This window comes from Maniola hyperantus, chromosome 8 (assembly GCF_902806685.2).
Source record: "Maniola hyperantus chromosome 8, iAphHyp1.2, whole genome shotgun sequence".
Lineage (NCBI taxonomy): Eukaryota > Metazoa > Arthropoda > Insecta > Lepidoptera > Nymphalidae > Maniola > Maniola hyperantus.
In genome coordinates, this window is record NC_048543.1 from 11,435,179 (window position 1) to 11,457,166 (window position 21,988).

Consider the following 21,988-nt stretch of genomic DNA (forward strand, 5'->3'; position numbering starts at 1 on the left):
AAAACAGGCCTAATTTAACTAAACGCGTGCTTTTCTACGTTAGCAACTCTATTTAATTAGGTTAATTAATTAGGTTAGGTAGTTTAATTAGGTAAAAACTATGTATACCTATAGGTACATTAATTATTGACCTAAATTTACTTTATAAAGAGAAATAGCTTCAAAAGGCTGTGTTATTTTAGTTTTTAGGTTTCCGTACCTGAAGAGTGCCAACGGGATTCTAATACTAAGCCTCTGCTGTTCGTCCGTCCGTCCCGCTATCTGTCTGTCAGCAGGCTGTACCTATCGCGTGAACCGAAATAGGTAGAGAATTTATTTTTTTACAGAATGGTGTAACTATGTCTATTGCTGCTGTAACAACAAATAATAAAAAATTCAAAATGGCTGCCATGAAAATTTAAAAAATTGAAAAGTGGTATAATGTCTTATACGATGGTACGGAACCCTTCATGTGCGAGTCCGACTTGCACTTAGCCGATTTTTTATTGTTGCCGCTGAACACAAGGTTTTCTTTTGAGAATTACATAAAAAGCTGTCTTGTTAGATTGGTAGAAAACTGTAGGTACGAAATGCTAAGCTATGAAAATGAAGAATCTTATTTGTTGAGAGAAATGTGTGTAAAACATGTCGCTCGCAACACATCCTCGTAACTCCCTGGTGGAAGTACTAGGTTAAACTGGGTCAATTTTCCAGAGCCGAAGCAGTATCGATGCTATGCGACCTGGCAGCGCGACGTCTGACGCCTGACGCTGGAGACGGCTCACGCTCTCCGTGTTTGTCACCGCGCAAACATCGAAAGCTAACTAAAGACAACAATCACTATGAACAACCCAACGGTACGTGATCTCATATTCAAATAAAATATTGATCTTATTGTTGAGGCAACGGCAAAGCAAACTCGACATTTAAGTAATTTCGTTGGTGCATTGAAATCGATGCAATCATAATAAGTACCTACAATATTAAAAAAGATTGAATAACAAAAAAGAAAATTGGTATAAAAGCTATCCTTTCACAACAGTTATCTACGAGATAATCTGATTCATTAACTTTTGATTGAGACAATAATGCTAAAGGTCGATTTACGCCAGAGCAACACGGTGCGACATTGAGGCATGCTAAAAGGCTGCATGATACAGTAATTTCAATATAACAAAAATCTTCTAAAGACTGTCGTACCATATTCCAATTCTAGAGCAAGATAGTTGACACTGTCTCGGTATTTGAAGCATGACGCATTGTCGTAAGTTACCAGCGAGTGTGAATGCGTCAATTACTGTGCATCAAACAAAAGTTTTATAATATTACAACTTGAAACATGAAAGCGATGTGATTTTTACGAAATTAACTTTATTTGTGAAAATAACCCATGGCATAATAAAGACGTCAGTGTGTAGTGATTCGATCATTTACGTGTAACAAAGCGAATTGTCACGACTCGGTTAGTATAAGTAGGTACGAATATATCGCAAATAACAATATTACACGCCAGGTTACTGCAAATAGGTCGACGAAATAGGCAATATAATAAAATCCTATGGAACAGTTAGATACCTATATCCACGCTAAAATTTACAACAGAATTTAAAATCAATTATATCTGCAATATATTGCACTCTTGCCTATTTATTGTTGTATTCAATTTGACCTACATTTGATTTATTATATATCAACGAAATACTTATAAAATGAATATTATGCACCAAAATTCGTTCACCGTAAAGTATTCGAATGAAATGTACGATACTTAAATAAATATTCAATTGAAAATTTTAAATAAATTTTAAAAATGTCATATGTTAGGCACTCGGACAGATTTATCGTTTATAAATCATATTCAGTGAACAATCCGACAGCGAAACGAAAAACTTGTTTTATATTTGCATTGATCTGAATCAATCGTTAGAGAGATTTGTACACAAATAAATCATACCGATGCACGATTTATAGAAATAAATAACGATATCTGTCACAAACAATGCAATAACTTAGCTGAAGGTGGTACTGCTCTACCGTGCATTAATTCTAGCCAACAAACAATCGTAAATATCCCGACCATGCAATCTGCGGAATAGTGATTTAAATTAATTTGAACCACAAACCAATTTATTGGGCAAAATATGCTCGCGATAATGAAGATTGATATTTCAAATTTGTGTGAACAAATCATGTCAAACGACATAATATTATTTCCCAATACTTCGAATATCTAATATACGTTTAATAATCAAGCTTGTAGAGAACGAGAATTTCTCGAATTGTGTATTAAAGGAAAGTCACTGACTCCCTTCTTTTGAGTCAATGCTTTCTATATACAAAAAATTCCTAGTTGTAGTTTGGGAGTTTGAGAGAGCTAGTAATATAAATAAAGATTGTAACTGAATTCAATTAAATTAAAATTTCAAATATTACCTATATTATTCAGTAATATTCAAATTGTTAAATATTTGCAGATATTTGTCAACATCACTCAATAACAAATAGTTACCTACATAGTCTTGTGTATCCAATCTAAAAGCGATCACAGAATGTTTTTATTATGCCATGTGTTGCAGAATGGTCTAGGTGTAACTAAAAGAGGCTTCTATTCTTACTGTATTAATTGTTTATAGTAATACGTATACATTAAAACTGTGTTAAACCTTTACTTACAAGTAAAATTGTTTACATATTTGATTTTATATATTAATGCAATAACCATTTCGCAACTGCGACTCTATCGAGGCTTTAGTTATGGCTATCCCAACAAATTGGCTGTACATGTACAAACACTATACACTGCACTCGTTATAACCACGCAATATTTAAGCTAGTAGGTTTTCCCGCACAGATTTGCCAAGTTGCAACGTTACGCTAGAATCACAACATTCAAAACGTACTGAGACCTTCAAACGATCCCAAACCATCGAATGTTCGTCCGAAATATCTGGAAAGGAACGTTCAGCGTCTATAGACCGCCGGTCAACCATGGAACGGTCAGCATCCGTCGGAGCCATGGAACCGCAGGCTACTGTAGAGTTTAGTAACGCAAAATGCCCAGAATGCCCTGTCTTTGAAGAAGCGAAGCGGCAGCGTGCAGTTATTATTGTCAGCCCTACTGCCCCGCCCACTTGTAGAAAGCAAAAATTAAGCTTGACAGGTGAGACTCTGTCGGCTCACGCATTTTAAGCCTTTTCATACTTTGCCTCTCTCCGCTGGCTGAAGACTTTCGTTTCTTAACTATAAAAAAAGTCGTTCGATTTTCATTTACTGTTTTACGGGCGTTATCAATTCTATCTGTAATTTTTCGATAGGTTAGTTAGTGTACTTAGCAACGTTGTTAATTGTCTAATAAAAAATTAAAAAATTCTTTATTAAGCCAACAGAGACCCATATTTTGTTAGTATTGACAATGATTAGAAACTATGTTAGTATGATCATTTTATTATCATCATCTAAAATTGTATGGTCTTTTTGATAACTAATAACGTCGCTAAGTAACTTTATCAGTTATCGAGGGATTATGGATAAATTGATTTTTAATTTCAGCTGTTACAATTATTACTAATCTGATTTCATCAAACTATTGTCTTTTATCACCTACCTACTACCTTTATTTTTAAGAATCTCATGATTTTACCAAAAAAAGGTCTTATTTCTTTCAGACGCTTAGCTCTGAATAATTATTAAGAGTGACCGTAAACAAATTAAACTTTCTATTGATTTTGGACTTCATTAGACTTAATTAGAAAATTAAGAAGAGGAGATATTTAATTTCCTGTCGAAATGTTCAAAGATTTTTCAATTAATTTTACAAATATATTTTTAAAGGTAAAATTAATCTGAATAATCACCAGTGTTTTTCAGATAATTTCCAAGAACATACCTATAGTTAATTATATATTAAATTTATATTACAATCGATTGTCGTCAGTCAGCGCTTCCCTGTATACCTACCAATCCAATAGCAATAGACAGTCTGGAGGATTTTAAACCATGCTTTGGACAAACCCATAAAGCACCATTGTCGATACTTTTACGAACGAATAGCATTAGTTACAGCTTACACAACTTGTAACCTACATTATTTTACATAGATATAAGCAAACGATTCATATAGGTAAGTATCTTAAAAGTTTTTAGAATATTATTACGTTCAACCTTTTAGATTCTAACTTGTATCATTTTTCTCTGTAATTTGATTTGTTATAGAGTTTTTTTATTTAATAGGTACTAGGTGACCCGTCCTACCTTCGCTCGCTCGGGCGAATCTCTGAATATTCTCTCTTAGTATGATGAACTCATACTAAGAAAGGATTTTATTACGTCATAGAAAAATCTTACATGGAAAATCTCAAGTTCCTAGGTCATATTGTGCTGTAGGTAGACTACGATATCAATCACTCAGTTTATCTTTTTATCCTTACGTATAGATGAGTTCCACTATTTAACATGACTGTTCTTAGTGCGAGTAAGTACCTAGGTGTTGAAGTGAAACTTATTTTAGTAATTTTATTAAGCTTACTTTATTTTTTAAAGTTTCTGTAACCACCTCTTTCTAAATCTATTTATTTCAAAGACCTCAGAACTGTTAAATTCTGGAACTTTGTTAAAAAATTACAATTAATAATTACCCAGTTAAGTTTACAAAATAACAAGTAAGTACTTAATAAATATTTTGTAGGTACTTAATAAGTTACATAGTATAAATACTTCAACCTCTCTAGGTATGTGAATCCTCATTAAATATGAAAATCTAGTAGGTACGAGTAGAAAGATCGTGTGAAAAGTTCTGTATCATTGTTAAAAGGAAAAGTCAGAGAGATTTTATTGATAAACACTTGTTACACAGTCCACTACCTATAGATACTCGTAAGTTTGCGTGCACACGCATGTTCCAAAAATAACACTAAAGAAAGAGAAACTGACGTAACTTTGTAAATTAATAACTAAAAGTAAAATGTGACAAAATCTGGGTTAGGCATTTTTTAAGTATCGCTTTAAACTATTTTAATTTTTATTTTTTGTTTAAGTATTTAATTTTGCCGCCTTTGGCCAGGGTATAATACAACTTATTCAACGTAATTTCATACCAAAATCGTGAGTCGTGACTCATGAGGTAGAGTAAGAGTGAAAGTTGACGTAAAACTAAGAAATTCAATGTAGTTGTCACCCTTCCGCACACCGCAACATGCACCCTACCCCATGAGCCCACATCAGGCGTTGCTTCCGACCTCGGGAAGTTAACTAATTCTAGCTTCCATTCGACGTTATATTCCGTACAAAATGACTCCTCACGAGCCATTTTAACTCTATGGGTCAACTGTCATGTCAAAATTAAGGTTCACCTTTAAAATAAGAACTAAAATCGTACCTTTGACATGACATTTTACACATAAAATAAAAATGCCGCGTGAGGAGTTAATTTTTTTATTTGTACCTATTCATTTTACTACGCCATATTATTTGTACTCAGTTATCTTTTACATTCGATTACAGCTCTATAAGTCTATGCCTACGTTTATAGTATTTTGTTATACGACAAAGCAATATGAAAAAAATACCGTTGTGTATAAAATACTTGTTTCCTCAAATTTATATCTAACTTGTTATTTTACAGTGCCTCCTCATGGTTACGAGCTAAATAACTTGGACAATGACACGCTCGATGCCCCAAATGTGTACCAGGAGGACATAAATTTACAACGGTTTAGCGAGCCAGCATTCCCCGTAGACTCCGACGAGCCAGTGTCGATGCCCGCAGAACTATCCAGTGATGAACGGTTCAAACACTCGAACCCAACGTATCAGAGTGCAGTTTTACACACTACGACTAATGATAGTGCTTCGGATGGACACAAAGACGATGGTAAGGAATATATTTAACTAGCGTCCGCGGCTGCGCTCGGCGAAAGTATAAATCCTCTTTATTCCCTATCACTAGGAATCTTACAACATCCGGCCATATTAAAAAGGAAACTGCAAAATTTCAGCTTTCTAGGCCAAGGATTTGGGCTAAGCGTTGATAAGTCAGAGTCAGGGACATCTTTTTGTATGTTTTTATAACAACGTTGCTTTTAGAGCCTTTTAGCCACATATACCTACCTACTTACAAAATATGATGACAAAACTATAATATATTATATTCTTTATACCTAAAAGTGTCTTATGCTAAATGTTCCAGGTAATGGATTAAAGAAATGGAAAGGTGTTGCATTGTCACCAGATAACGAGCGCAAAGCGAAGCCTTTTCCGGAAGTTGCGCCGAAGCCTGCAAAAATCGATACTGCTCAGAAGGAAAACATCAAACCTGAACCACCGGTAGAAGCTCCTAGCACAGAACCTACGGTAAGTGATGATACTGGCATACAAGCCAAAGGCTCAGACAAATGTCCAAATAACAACAGTAACGATCCAAACAAAAGTCTTAAAAACCTGCAAGTCCTAGTAAACGCCAGAAAAATGTATGGAACGCGAAGTGAAGCTTCTTTCGTATTCTGCTAAAGACTGGAAAATATAATGTTTCTATTTATACCTATCATGCTGCATTATCGTACGTTGTTGCTCTGGCGTAAAATACACTTTAGCCACTCAAACGTCCCAAAATTCCGGTTGGAACACAATCAATATAAGCCAAGAAATTCCCATTTTCACCCATTGTACAAGACAGGTAATATTGTCCCACAATTGGAGGACAGATTTGAAATAAAAATTCATTAGTCGTACGTAATTGCAGTTTTTTTATCTATGAGTCTATCTAGTTAACACAAAGTCTGCTCGGAAAGATGAGCATAATGCTTTTTTCCCGTTTCAGATAGTGACTGTGGAACTGAACCGCGGCTGGAACAGTCGGTTGGGGTTCAGCGTCCAGAGCCATCCGGATTCGGGCCAGAGCTACATCTCCGCTGTGTACAGCGACAGCGTCGCCGCAAGAGACGGCAGGCTGAGGCGCGGTGACGTCATACTTCAGGTAATGTGATTTCGCAGCTCGCCTACGTTAATAGAATTCCAGCGTGGAAACACAATAACTTCAGAGTGCAGTTCTTGATACAAAAGCTAAGCTGAAACGATGAAAGTTCGCACCATGCCCCGTTCAAAACTTTGTTTTGCACTGGATATACCTATATACCTAATTATTTTGCACTAATTACCTAAGTAAACTGGCACACTACTGAAGACACTTAAACGAAATTACTTACAAGGAAAATTAAAACAAAATGCAGGTAATTCTAAAGGCACTTGGGATACAGTCAAAGAAATTTGTAACTTACCAACATCAAATGCCCCTGCTACAGCCTTAATGAATATTATGAATACTCCTAAGGAGTCATTAGCACAGGTAAATAAGTACTTCACTAGTATAGGGCATAACCTGGCAACTACAATTATTAATAAGTTAGGAGTGCAGTACAAAAATAATAACACCAATGTAGCATACGATGCTCCCCTTAATTCGCTAATGTTCTATCCCACTGATATATGTGAAATTCATAAAATTATTTTAAAGCTTAAACCTAGTAGTGCTCCAGGTCATGATCAAATAGCAACGTACTTCATTAAGAGGTTTAAAAATTTACTCTTAGAACCCATAGTTCATCTAGTAAATACAAGTTTATCTACTGGTGTTTTCCCAGATAAATTCAAAAAAGCTGTCGTAGTTCCAGTATACAAGAGTGGAGACAAGCAGTCCATCTCTAATTACAGACCCATATCACTATTGAGTGTGTTGAGTAAGATTGTGGAAAAAGTGGTAAACGTCAGATTAATAAAGTACCTTGAACAGACAAATCTCCTTGCATTCAATCAATTCGGTTTTAGAGCTAATAGATCAACCCTGGACGCGGTACTGGATGTGACCAATTACATTACAAAGTGCCTTGATAGGTGAAGAAAATGTATTGGTATTTTTCTTGACTTACAAAAGGCCTTCGATACTGTGTCAATCCCTATCTTGCTTGACAGACTCTCCAACATGGGTGTTAGGGGTATTACACTGGATTGGTTCAAAAACTACCTTAAGGATAGACAGCAATGTGTTAAAATAGGTGATGTTACCAGTGAATTTTCTAACATTACATACGGTGTCCCCCAGGGGAGTGTTCTGGGCCCCACCTTATTCCTTACTTATATAAATCCGCTTTGTAACCTGTCCATAAGATCGGGACGCATATTTTGTTTTGCCGATGATACTGTGGTTTTATTTAAAGGCAATTATTGGGAAGAAGTGAAGTTTCTTGCTGAAGAAGGACTTAAACAAATCACGACATGGTTAGAGGACAACCTACTTACTATCAACACTGCGAAAACAAAATATATATGTTTCACTCCATCAATTAAAAATAATCCTGACAAATACTTTAAACTTCCTATCCACACTTTTCCTTGTAATCGGAAAAGTGGCCTAGGCGCTTGTTGTAGCTGTGACATACTAACTAAAGAGGCTACTGTTAAATATCTTGGAATTACATTAGATGAGCATCTTAACTGGTCAACTCATATTCATAACACCTCTAGTAAAATCAAGAAACTTATCCCACTGTTTAGAAATCTAAGAGATATTGCCCCTATTGAAACAACAATGATGGTCTACAAGTCACTATGTCTTTCGATTATGACCTATTGCATATGTGCGTGGGGTGGGGCTGGCAAAACTTTTATGTTGCGTTTAGAACGCGCCCACAGAACCCTACTAAAAACTATTTTTGAAAAACCATTTAGATATCCCACTGACGACTTATACAAAGGATGTAATGTACTTAATGTCCGGCAACAATACCTATTTTCAATAATTTTGCGCTTCCACTCTGAAATCGATCCCAGCACTATAGACAATAGCAAAAGAGTAATCAAACTTCCTACGCACTCTGCAAATACATGTTTCGCTGGATCACAATATGAATTTAGCTCATCATTGGCGTATAATATATTTAGCAGGGCTAACAAAGATATCAAAATATACCAAATAAATAAATTCAATTTGACCAAAGCAATTAAAAGCTGGCTGGCATCCAAAGGCTATGAAGAAACAGAAAATATTTTAAAAATTAGAATATAGTTTGCGCGCGCGCCCACTCACATACACACACACACACACACACGCTCACACACATATATACACACACACATACAGAAAACACACGTACACACACTCACTCTTATCTATAATTTAGTATAACATTAGGTATAGTATTAGGTGAGGTATAATATTAGGTTAGTTTTTAGGAAACTTGTAACTGCCTTTCTGCAACACAGGTGTTTTCCTAGTGCAGAGGGTAGGAAACTCGTTCTCTTACCTATAATTTTAGTATAATATTAGATATAATATATTAAGTCCTTAGTTTTTAAAAAACTTGTAACTGCCTTCTGCAATACAGGGTTTTCCTAGTGCAGAGGGTAGGAAACTTGTTTCTTGTGCCTAAATTCTAAATTCAAAATAAATTATTCTTATTCTTATTCTTATTCTTATACTCAGTACAATGAAGGTTGATTGCCACAAACATGTTGTACTTAATTACTATTTTTATTGCAGGTGAATGATGAAAACGTGACGTCAATGAAGACCCCGGAAGTGATAGATTTGTTGCGGTTACTTCGCGGGTCGATCTGCATCACGGTCCTGCGGCCGCCCAACTTGCAATGAAACTGTAGGTCGACTCCGGAAAACCTGCATCAATCATTATACAATCGCAATCGGTGTGATTGGCTGAATTTATGATATTCTTGTTGCAACAATGCATTGTAGCCAATAGTGAGCGAGTGTCGGCCAATCAGAGGCGATTGCGTTGCGACTATCACACTGTAGCTGCCATTTTACTGTAATCGAGGGGCTGATTAGGTACCAAAATAACTAATGTATATAGGAGGTAAGAACATTGAATCCACGAACTACTCATTCATATCGTAGAATCTCACTACTTTTAAAGAATGCGAGAAGATTGACTGAGCAATTGTAAGTTAAAAATGTTAAGCAATAATGTGACTAATTCTGTTGTACACAATCTGTAAATGAAACTGACGTCTAAATACAGGGTGTAACCAGAACGCTAGCAAAAACTTAGCGTTATTGTTATACTACCTAAACACAATCCATTACCAATAACCATTTGCCTCATTTTGTAGTTATAGTGATTTAGTATCTTTCAAACCCGCAATGTATAGCGCGCAAAAGTCGGGTCAATGCTCCGCCTACGACGCGGCATTGACTCCTAGCAGCCTACTTACGCAACGCTTGTTGACCTCTAGAGTCAGTCAGATTTGCAATATATCGTCAACTTTTACAAAAATATAAGGGTTTTTTTTGTGATATATAATATCTCTCACCCGGCTTTACTTACTTGGCTTTAGGATTTTTTTGTGGTATCATACCAGCCTAATCATCAGTACTATCACCTGTCTCCGTTTTTGCCAGCGTTCTAGTTAGGTACACCTTGTATACCTACCTATGGTTGTCCCTTTCATAATGCTTCGTGTGAAAAGCATAGCATTAAAAATAGACCTCTCAATTTGGTTTACTTTAGAGATTGTCTACTACAGAATTAGACACTTGTTTTATAGTTAATGTTGCAGCTGGATAGATAGAGACATTCGCTATTTTAAAATATAGCCACGTAGAATGTGCTAGGGGAAAAAAACCGGCCAAGTGCGAGTCAGACTCGCACACCGAAGATTCTGTAATACAGTCGTATTTTTTAGATATTTTTCACGATAAATCAAAAACTATAATGCATAAAAATTATTAAAAATCTGTTTTAGAATGTACAGATAAAGCCCTTTCATATGACACCCCACTTAGTATAGTTATCTTACTTTGAAAATTGAAAATATTAAATCTTTAGGCTTGGATTTTAAGATATTCATTCATAAAGAGTTCATAACTTTAAATAAAGTAGTGGATGAAATTTCATGTACCAAATTATTAAAACCCCTATTACTATAGCTACTAATTTCGAGAATAGTGGTTTAAATCAGAAAATAATCTACCTAGAGCACTTTGAACGCTGCTGTATCTTAAAATCCATTTACGAAGTTTACACGTTTTATTAAACTTTTCACTAATCATTCTCTAATATAATTTTTAGATTATACAAACGTCAGTATTACGCACAAGTGCTTAAAATATGACTGTTTTATGCCTACCATTATTAAATTACCTACGTGGTTTTATTTATGTAAATAAGTAAGTAATTTACGTTAGTAGGTATACTGTGGCTTAAAGTGCTCGATATAAAAGTAAACAGTCACTAATAAAATTATTTACTTACTCTATACTAAACACGCGAGCAAAAAAAAACGCGAGTAGTAAAATATAAAAGAAAATCTAAAATAATGAAAGTACTTAATTAATATAAATAAAATTAAAAAGTTATAAATACATTTACGTCAAATTGTACATAATTATTATCAGTATTTGATTGTGAAAGAATGGTTCAACTGATTGCTACAGAATAAGTAGGTATATTTTATTATAATGATGCTAGTTCGATATTAATATTAAATTACGGAGACAATTACTTGAATCTTTTTATGGTCCTAAAAATAAATAAAAAATCGGTCAAGTGCGAGTCGGACTTGCACACGAACGGTTCCGTATCGTACAAAAAATATCGAATAATACTTTTTATTTTATTTTTAATTTTCATGGCGGCACTAAAAATACACATTCTGTGAAAATTTCAACTCTCTACCTGCTACGGTTCACGAGCTGACAGACAGACGGACGAAAAGCGGAGTCTTAGTAATAGGGTCCCGTTAGCACCCTTCGGGTACGGATCCCTAAAAATGTAGCAATCACAAAAAGCGTTTTAGCAGAACTTGTATTAATTAATCTCAAAATATCGTTTTGTCCTATGGAATTGATTTCTAGACTCGAGAGATACCACACAAAAATTATCAAGGTATAGATAGCCATAGAAAGATCTTGACGGTATCCATCAAATATCAATATTTTTCACTAAGATTCAATACTGAATAATCAAAAAAAAAGTTTTTAATACGTCATATCAAAAGTTGCGGAACCGGCAGGGATTGAATAGTCTATTTAGACTATTCGTGTAAAACAGTTTATATTACTAATTTAAACCGGTCGGCTCCGCAACTTTTGTACCTACCTATTCAAAACATAAAACGTACGTAACGGTCAACGGACGTATAACATACCTACTATGTAATTATCGTGTGGCTTCATTTGTAGTCCAAAATATTATGTATAAATATAGCATTCCACGAGTAATTTTTGTTAGTAATGTGTACCTATCAGTTGTAAAAACAACGCGTATTTAACTTTTTCACGTACCTACCTGGGACTGTGAAGCAGTGCCTTTTCGTACATGTTCGCACGACAGAATTTCGTACGAACACGAATGCAAAGTGCGGCGTGCGCTCACTTTAATTTTTTTAAGGTCGCGAAACATTTTCAAAATACTGGTGCAGTTTGAATTTACTTAAAATCTCCCTTTAATATTGTTCTCAGGCTCAGAGGTTGGCATATTCTTAATTTTTTTTTTTATAAAACATAAAACCCAATATCCTAAAACACTAACTTTGTGATTAACTACATAGAATTTGCACTTTACGACTACTAAAGTGCTAACAAAATCACTATCTCTTACGTAGAATTTATTTTTTACTAGGTATATATACAAAGCTATATAATAAGATTAATAAACAAATAACAATTAAAAAATATAATATTAAATTACATTACAGAAATTTGAAATCCAAACCATGTTCGGAGAACATAGGTCATAAGAAAATGTTAATATAATTATTATAGGAACAGCTGGAACATGGCTTGTGATTTTGAGACCTTTTTAAGCCTTCTGACTTAATTTTATTATTGTTACTTGTTCAGACGGGGCGAATTATCCGCAAATTAGGCGCGATATAATATATTCAAACGCGCGTATGAATTCGCGCGAAACAATGCGCGGCAAATTCGCCTTCTTCTGGACAAGGTATTGAGTTGCCAGAAATTAATTTTTATTTTTTACATTATACCTACGATTTAAAAAAAGTACAACACGGACACGCGTGGGGAGGTATGAAGTGTAGCGAACAGGAAGTCGCATATCATGCAGGTCTCATGACGTATTGCGCAAGCGTTATAACTGGTTTTGTGAATTTTTTAATATTCATTTTACTTTCTCAGACAAATAAAAGGAAAAATTCTTAATCGTGACGTCAATGCCCCGCATGTAAAAGTACCGATCTTAGAACTAAGTTCATGTTATAATTCTAAGTAAATCTATAGGTACTGATTATTTCTAGTCAAATCTAAATTGTAATTAAATTATAGCGATTAGCCTTTCAAAAGAATCGTAATAATATAGGAATGCAGATTATAGTATCTTAAATTTATCGTTATTTATCTGTGGTTGTCAAGTATCGAAATTCTATCTCTACAAACAATTGAATTAATTTCTTATAATATAATGTTATCGTATGAAAAGATTTTATCGACAAATCGACTCACCTATTTTAATATAAATAAGATTATTTTATTAGATAAATTGCGTAGCTAAATAATGATAAAATATTATTATTATTATCGATAAAGTAACCAGAACGAAATGGAATCAACTGATATTCTAAATAATTGTGATGGATTTGTGTTAGTAGGTGTTACTTTTATAAGTAAACTTAAATATTGTAATAATGGAAATACCTATTGAAATAAATTTGACTTCGGAGTTAACGCTGATTGAGATAACCACTGGTTACCTATTACCTACTTATTTTATTCTTGTTTAAAAAAATTGACCAGCAAAAATTTTGCTAACGTAATTTTCCATACTATAAATACTAAAGTGTGTCTGACTATTTGTGAGTCTGTCTATCTAATACGTTTTCATGACCCATCTGTTTAACCAATTTTGATGATATTTGGTATAGGGCTTGCACAGAGACGGACATACCTAGGCTACTTTCGTCTTTAAAAATCAGAGTCCCCATTGAATTTTTAAAAATCTAAATCGAAATGGAAGAAGTGGCAGGTATGATTTTCTTGTGGTCTCTCCAATTAGTGTTTCCATCGAAGTTGTTAACTGTAATGTAACTTAGGTGCAAATGTATTGGAACCAGGCCTTATTATATCGATGTTTGTCAAACAAGCGGATATAATAAACTTTATTAAGCGAAGTAAACAAACTGTAATACATATTAATTTATCCGTAAATCTATTTATGACACATAGAATCAAGATATTTTTTTATAAAATCACCATTAATGAAAATGTACAGAAACAATAATAATAAGTAGGTAGGTACCTAATTGATTTAACTTAAATGAGTTCCATAAATACAAACAGAAAAAATCGCTTTATGAAATAGAAAAGCCCATCTTTGAATAATAATACCTAATGATAACAATAATGTCTTAACGTACTCGTATCTACTACTTTTATTTTGGCTAATACACTACTTACTATGTTAAAATTAAAACTTAAAAATTATGTTAATTAAAGTTTATTATATTTCGCTTCCATTCATTAGAATCTTTACGTATATTTTGCAGTTATACTTAGCGAAAAAAGTCGTTAATTCTTGCCTATCTACAATTTATAGCGATAAAATACACTTTTATTTTAATCAAAAAATTAGCTTAAAATAAACCATTTTATTTTTTACGCTACTCCCTGTCTTTACACAAAGATAATTTATTTGTAGGAATGTGACTTGTGTCTGAAAAAATGTACAATATACCTTATACATACCCTACTTTATCTTATAAATAAAAGATAATTATGAGATTCAATTCTTTTGTTTTTTATTTATAAATAATCCTGATTTAGAAACTGGCGAACAAAACAGTCTTATTACTTCTGATCAGTAGTTTTTTTTAATCAGTGGGTATTAAAGACATCAACTCATTTACAAGGATTAATCATTTTGATCAAAACGGTAGGTAAAATTTTATTACAGTTTCAACAGCTTTTATCCAGTTTTTTGCTCCTCCTATAAAAATTTATTTCATGCAATCACACCGTTTTATTCGCCAGCTCCTCGTTTAAAAAAGCGGTCAAGTGCGAGTCATAATCGCACACGAAGAGTTCCGCATTATCGTACAAGAAATCTCAAACCAGTATAATACAAATGTGCAAGTTAATGCCGTACAACGCCCTCTTAATGTGATTTAGTGCACTAATAATTTCGGAAACAAATCTTTATTTTTTGTGATGAAACCACAAATTCACGGTATTCGGATTTTTCCCTTGTGCTATAAGACCAGGCTACCTGCCAAATTTCATGATTCTACCTAGGTCAACGGGAAATACCCTATAGGTTTCTTGATAGACACGACAGACGGACAGACAACGAAGTGTGTTCAAAAGGAAAGGGGAATCCTCATAGGATTATAAGGGTTCCTTTTGAGGTACGGAACCCTAAAAACATAATTACAACAATTTGGTTGTGGTAACATAATAACTTTTACCAGCGTGTCGTCTTATAAAAAGTATACTGAGACTTTGATTTCCATAGAATATTATTTACATCAGTAGTTGTTCACAAATCATAATGCTTTGATCGTGATAACCTCTCCTAGACGCAAGGTATCACTATCAAGTTCAAAGTACTGAACAGTTATCTCTGTGACACTGCAGAAGTGCATTATATTACTTAATTATAATACTTAGTTCTTATTAATAAAATTGTATAAAATCGATGGACCTAATAAGCGGTGATAAGCCTAGTGATTAAGAATTTGAGAATGCTCAGGCATGCAGATTTTCTCACGATGTTTGCCTTCACCGTTAAAGCAAGTGTCACTTAATATAGTGGTACCCCAACCTCCCGAATAGGGTCGACGTCTTGACCACTAGGCTATCACGGCTTCGGGCAGTGGTCTCCTTCTGTGAAACAGTAATGTTCAAGAAGGAGCCCGCCGAGCGGGTTCGCGAGCGCGCTGATCCTGCTCGAAGGCGGAGATATCAGGGCGGCGTTGATCAACGCCCTGATCAGTTAAACCAATAGTCTAGGCGCTAGGACTTCGAAGTCGTGAGTGGCTGCACTTTCTCCAGGATGTGTCCAACGGGCGTCGCGCGAGAGAGGCACCGGCGTACGTCCTTTAGAGTTCCCGGAGCCTCTCAATAACGCGCTGAGGAGGGCCACCGAGGGGGTTTTAGTGGGTAGAAATCCCACATAACCCGATTGGGTATCTTCAGAAGATTTCCCCCTCGAAAAAAAAAAGGCTATCACGGCTCACATAATATTTTTAGTAGGAGGTTGGTACCTACAATATCCACTAGTGCGCAATGGACATTTACCTAGTGGTTGAGACAACTACGTTACAACGACGCTCTAAATAGGTAGATAATTAGAAACTTATATTACTTATACATTATTGAAAAAACACGAATTAAAAGATGCGTGAGAACGTTACCTAATATCACCTAATGCATTAGTTTGTACATAAGGTAAGAATTATACAGTTATCGGTTACAAGTGCATGTAATTGTGCACGGAGTCGATGAGCGTGACGCGAGCGCTGCACGACACCAACCGAGCACGACAGGATGGACGCTTGTACAGGATATGTCTGCATTCATACCTATAGCACAGAGTAGACATCCACTCAAGTGCCTATAGTCCGCGACAGGTCGAGATGGCAATCGGGGTATGAGGCGGGCCGACACCCCACACACCCGAATATCACCCGCGCTATCCCGCACTGCGATAACGCGGGGGCTGTGCGGGTGTGCGGAGCGTCCCCGCCCGGAGTGCCATCATCATGATCAACTCATCGCCAGCTTCACTACAGAGCACAGGTCTCCTCTCAGAGTCAGAAGGCTTTTGGCCATAGTCTATCACGTGTGCGGATTGGTAGACTTCACACACCTTTGAGAACATTATGGAGAACTCTCAGGCATACAGGTTTCCTCACGATGTTTTCCTTCACCGTTAAAGCAAGTGATAAGTATTACTTAAAACGCACATAACTCCGAAAAGCTAGAGGTGCGTGCAGATTGAACCCCCGACCTCCGATTAGAACGCGGACGTCCTAACCACTAGGCTATCACAGTAAAAGTATATACACACTTAATTAATAGGTACGTTCTACTCTCTGATTTAAAATACTGGTCAAGAAAGCAGTTAGATACCCAGTATGAAACGACAAGTGGAGTGAGTAGACGTGGTAGGTGTTATTAATATTCTGTCTTTACTCTTTACCCACGTAGCATAATATTATGCCGGTAGGCCCTGCTATGAGTTTGCATCACTCGAAAACTTTAGCATCGTGAGTTTCGAAAATTTAACATCAGAGTAAAATCACTACCCCTATTATAAATGTGAAAGTGTGTTTGTTTGTTGGTTTGTTGGTTTTTGGTTTGTTGGTTTGTCCTTCAATCACGTCGCAACGGAGCAACGGATTGACGTGATTTTTTGCATGGGTATATTCAAAGACCTGGAGAGTGACATAGGGAATTTTATCCCGGAAAATCAAAGAGTTTCCACGGGATTGTTGTCACGGATCAGCTAGTGGACTATAAAATTACAGTTTCCTAGGAAAGCGATGATTTGATATTACCAATCTTTTAAGGATACTGGGACCCTATTACTTTAGCGTTTAAACTATCGTGAGTGATTTCCATTACATATAATATCTCTCACCCGGCTATACTCACATGTTTAGTCGCCGTTAGCCCGACTAGTTTCTACTAGACTAGGGACCCTATTGCCTCCGCTGTCCGTCCGTCAGTCCATCCATCTGTTCCTATTTACTGAATAGTAATAGGTAAAGAGTTGAATTTTTCACAGAATGTGTATTTCTATTGCCGCTATGACAGAAATAATTTTTGAATATGCGAATCGTACAGTTTCAAAATGTACGATGGTACGGAACCCTTCGCCTGCGAGTCTGACTCGCACTTGACCGATATTTTTTAATGTTTGCTACTGCTAAGGCGTTGGCTGCAGTAGACTTATGGAATCCTTAACAAGGTCGAACAGTAGTTCACGCTGCACCAACTGGTCACTTGGTATCAAGCTCAGCTCAAGTCGTGCAGACATCTCTACGATAGCTAGCAGTTGCTACTTAGCGGAGCCGCCATCTTTACTTTAGACGCCATCGATCGTCGAGCTAGGAGAACATAGGCAAAGGTTCACCAGTTTCGGTGAAACTTTAGTCTTGATCACCGCCGCAAGGTTGCCGGCTGATCGCTGTTTTACAGGATACATTTCGCAGAGTGCTCAGAAGGAGCTTTTCGACTTTGTACCCCTTTCACATTTTTACCACCGTAGGCACCGCAAGACGCCGGGTGAGTTTCCACCCCTATGTCGTCGACATTCTATCTTCACGCACGAAACGCTTTGCGTCATCATTGCTTATACGCATCGCTAGGCTTTGGAATAGTCCATCAGTGTTTATTACCTTAGCAAGTAGGTAAAATGCGGATATCTTTAAAACAAGAGTCAATAGGCACCTTCTAGGCAAACGCGTCCCCTCTTAGGCCACATCTTCACTTCTGAGTGTGGTCAAGCGCATGCCTGTAATGAATAAAAATGAACTCGAATGTCGTTTTCGAAAACTATAATAACAGTACTAAGGTACCGAGCCGGCTGAGCGTCACGGTCAACGCGCGTCCACCGCGTCCGAGGGAGCGTCGCGCTTGGCCGATCGCGTTCCAAATTCAAATAAAACATCACAAGTTATGCTATCTTCTATTTATAAAGACTTTTTTATACTTTTACGCTGGCTAAGGTAACAAACAACAGCGGATTAAATTCTACAATCTTAAATTTTTTTTTTTAAATATGGAATAATTGAATTAATTAAAAAAAAGTCTGTTGTAAACTTACCCTCTAACAAATAAACCTGGAATAGCGGTGGAATAGCTGTTATACTCTGTTTTGTCTTTTTCCTTCAAATGTCAAATTACTGATGACAGAGAAAGACAAAACAGAGTATAACTATTCCACCGCTATTCCAGGTTTATTTGTTAGAGGGTTAGAGTATAACTATATTCTCCTAGCTATGGAAAAATGTGGTTATATCTACGCCCAAAGGCTTTAAAAGACGCAATGCTTTTTAATTTCAAAGATGAAACTTCAAAGGAAAGTCTCAATTTTACTGAAACGTACCCAATCTCATTCAAATAATATAAAGTAAGTAGGTATGTATATAAATATTATAAACCGCGAATGTTACAATTTTATTTTTATTTTTGGAAAAAGTTAATCTTAGAGTTCCTTTTAATAAACTCTTACATACTAGGGTCTAGGTATGGTATACCTATACGTACTGCACTATCTTCCTACCTATATTTTGCTATGCTTACAATAACTATGGCCTTACTCTCAGTAAGTATCAATTACCTTCATACATATTTTTGCCTAAAAATGCAATCCCTCAACTAAACTGCAGACTTTTTTCTTACTACAATTACTTACTTAAAATCGGTACATCTGTTCCAGATGTTCCAAAATTAATTTCTTCATTGACAAAAACGTTGCCGTTTCAAAACTTTGTTAAAAGTTACCTAACCACTTAATTTTCGCTTTTCAAAAGTCATTTTTAAAAGTCGTCGCGTCGAAAGCTTTAAAAATTTAAAACATTAATTAAAATTTCATAGTGGCGGTAATTAGTAGACCTAAAAACTAAAAGTAGGTACCTCGGCAATAACATTTACTTTCCTCTAGATACCATTTCTATGTAGAGATCATAATAAGTAGGTAATCATAGTTTTCTCTATTTCATATTTTGATATTAATAATAGGTAATTATAGGGCTCATAAATCGAAAGTAGAGCCTACAGAGGGATGTGGTCTGTTTGCAACTTTACACCAACAAGCCAGTTAGTCGTAGTCAACCCGTCAAATACGACGTGCGGCGCCGGCGCTATAAGGTGTCCGTAAACTGAAAGTGCAGTGTATAACCACCCTTATTATATTGACGTTTAATTTAAATTTGGTTTCTTTTTCTATTTTATAAAAGGACTGCTAAGGATTCTTGGATATTGGTAAGTACGTAAATTCATACATATATGGATGAATCAATCTGTCGATAAGTTGCTTAGCGACGTTGTTAAAAGGTACAATAATTATTGACAAAATATAACAACGTTGCCTCTTGTCAAGTAACTCATTAAATAGGTTTACACTTTACAGGTACAGATAAAGATAGATATGATTAATTTCGGCCGTTAGTGAACTTTTTAAATAATAAATAATTAGGATATTTTCTTAAAGCATATTATTATGGTTTAATAAATCGAAGGCTTATTAATTAAATTACTTAAAATTAAATTGTAGAAGTAATAAAAGTTCAAAATTCAGCTTTTTGAAGCCTTATGTCAAGTTTTTAAGTTTGAGCCCTTAGTCTTAACTCCTAATGCAATTTATAAACTACGAGTAGAATAATGATTATTATTTTTTACTTCTTATTTACATTATGACCCCAGCTTAAAGAAAAATTTAAATATTTTTTTAAGTTAACACCAAAATATCAGGAGGGGAGGGAAGGGTGGATACCGGATATAAATTAATTAGGTAATATGAACACAAACATACTATTGAAAGTTTTATATTTAAAGACTAACAAATTCTCAAATTTCACCAATTTTCTTGAATTATTTTAAAAAGTTTTCAGACCCTTAGGTACCTACCATAGAGAACAGAACCCTTGAGTTATAGAAATTGTGTTGTAACAAACAGACAGATAGGTACGAGTGTTTCTTAAGGGTTGATGATGATAACTCACCATGATGTACAACTGGCGCACTTAACCTTTTTACCCGACTTCGACGAAGCCCAAAGAACAATAGATATATTTGACCTGTATGTAATGTTGCCCTTTCCTATCCTATATCCATTCGTAACTACACAACGGCTTAACCGATTTTGATAAAATATGATTTCTACAACCTACGTCATTACTATTAGATTCGTCTCGATGATGCGAGTGTCACTGTGTTAATCATAATGGCGGATTTTATGTGCGGGCTGAAAAAGATGTAATGCCAACCGCAGTCGGAACTTACTTGTACGATAGTTGTTCCACAAAGATGTCAAAACGCCCTTGAAAACGTGCCGCAGGCTTAGAACCTGTAGTTTCCTAGTAATAATATTATGTCCTAAACGTACTACCGGGACAAAAAGCGTAATGTAGGAATACCTATAGAACTACTTGTTAGAAACAGGTTCAAGTCTAGTAAACATAGTAACTTGTCACCGGCATCGATAAGTATAGGTAGGTAGGTACCTACCTACTTCTTCTGCAGAGCGATTATAATTGTAATACCTAAATCGTACTCGAAAGGGATTTTCTGAGAGTTTACAAGTAAGAAAAAGTAAGATTCGTCGAAGAGAGTTGATTCCACAGTTTGCATATGCGTGGAAAAAAGGACCTGATCCAATGGGCGGTCGAAGGTCACCAGGCACCCAGGTGAGGGTAAATTTTTTTGCGGTGGCGTGCGGTGCGGTTGTAGAAAAAGGAGGGCGGAATGAGATCAAACAACCCTACCAGAGTTTATTACAACAGAGACCATTTAAAGTGGAGGAGAAACGTCTATACCTAGGTATAGGTAGACTTTACTCCCTAAGTCCCTTGGTACTTTTATCTTCTGACCAGTCCCAGGTAACTTTCTGTGCCCGTCGACGACTCCTAGGGGCCCTACGATCCGATCCTATTATATTATACCCTATTATATAATATATCTTATCTAATTTGTGATTTGTCGATTTTTCTAACTAGAAAATTGGTACAGCAATTAGAGGCCTTACCTTAATTACCTTACTAGGTATTCAGTTTTTTAACTTCCTGATAGCCGTTTCTGAAAAAAGGGCCTTTGACACATAGAGAAAGACAACTGGACGGACAACAAAATTAATCTTCCGTTTTTAGATCCGTATCTCAAGAGAAAAAAGGAACCCTTGTAGGATCACTTCATTGTCTGTTTGTCTGTCTGTCGTGACTGTCAAGGGAGTCAAAACCTATAGGGTACTTCAGATTGACCTAAAATCATAAAATTTAGCATGTATCAAAATGTCTTATAGCACAAGGAAAAATTCGAAAA

The 21,988-nt window shown here is 35.6% G+C and overlaps 2 protein-coding genes across 5 annotated transcripts in view; both read left to right on the forward strand.

Annotated features, from left to right (window-relative positions):
- LOC117984616 (uncharacterized) overlaps nucleotides 1–14,730 on the forward strand; it is a 127,334-nt gene extending 112,604 nt beyond the window's left edge. For 2 of the 4 annotated variants that reach the window (XM_034971235.2, XM_069500166.1), the window contains 6 exons: nucleotides 694–836; nucleotides 2,831–3,139; nucleotides 5,600–5,848; nucleotides 6,164–6,327; nucleotides 6,794–6,949; nucleotides 9,509–14,730. In XM_034971235.2, coding sequence (XP_034827126.1) covers nucleotides 694–836; nucleotides 2,831–3,139; nucleotides 5,600–5,848; nucleotides 6,164–6,327; nucleotides 6,794–6,949; nucleotides 9,509–9,619 — 1,132 coding nt within the window. In that variant the 3' untranslated portion in view covers nucleotides 9,620–14,730. The remainder of the gene's footprint in view (nucleotides 1–693; nucleotides 837–2,830; nucleotides 3,140–5,599; nucleotides 5,849–6,163; nucleotides 6,328–6,793; nucleotides 6,950–9,508) is intronic. The other 2 variants (XM_069500167.1, XM_069500168.1) reach the window with 2 other exon arrangements.
- Nucleotides 14,731–19,783: 5,053 nt separating this feature from the next.
- Nucleotides 19,784–21,988, forward strand: part of Cad88C (cadherin 88C) — a 46,702-nt gene continuing 44,497 nt past the window's right edge. The window contains exon 1 of the mRNA XM_069500163.1: nucleotides 19,784–19,933. The gene's annotated coding sequence lies outside the window, so the exon portion shown is untranslated. The remainder of the gene's footprint in view (nucleotides 19,934–21,988) is intronic.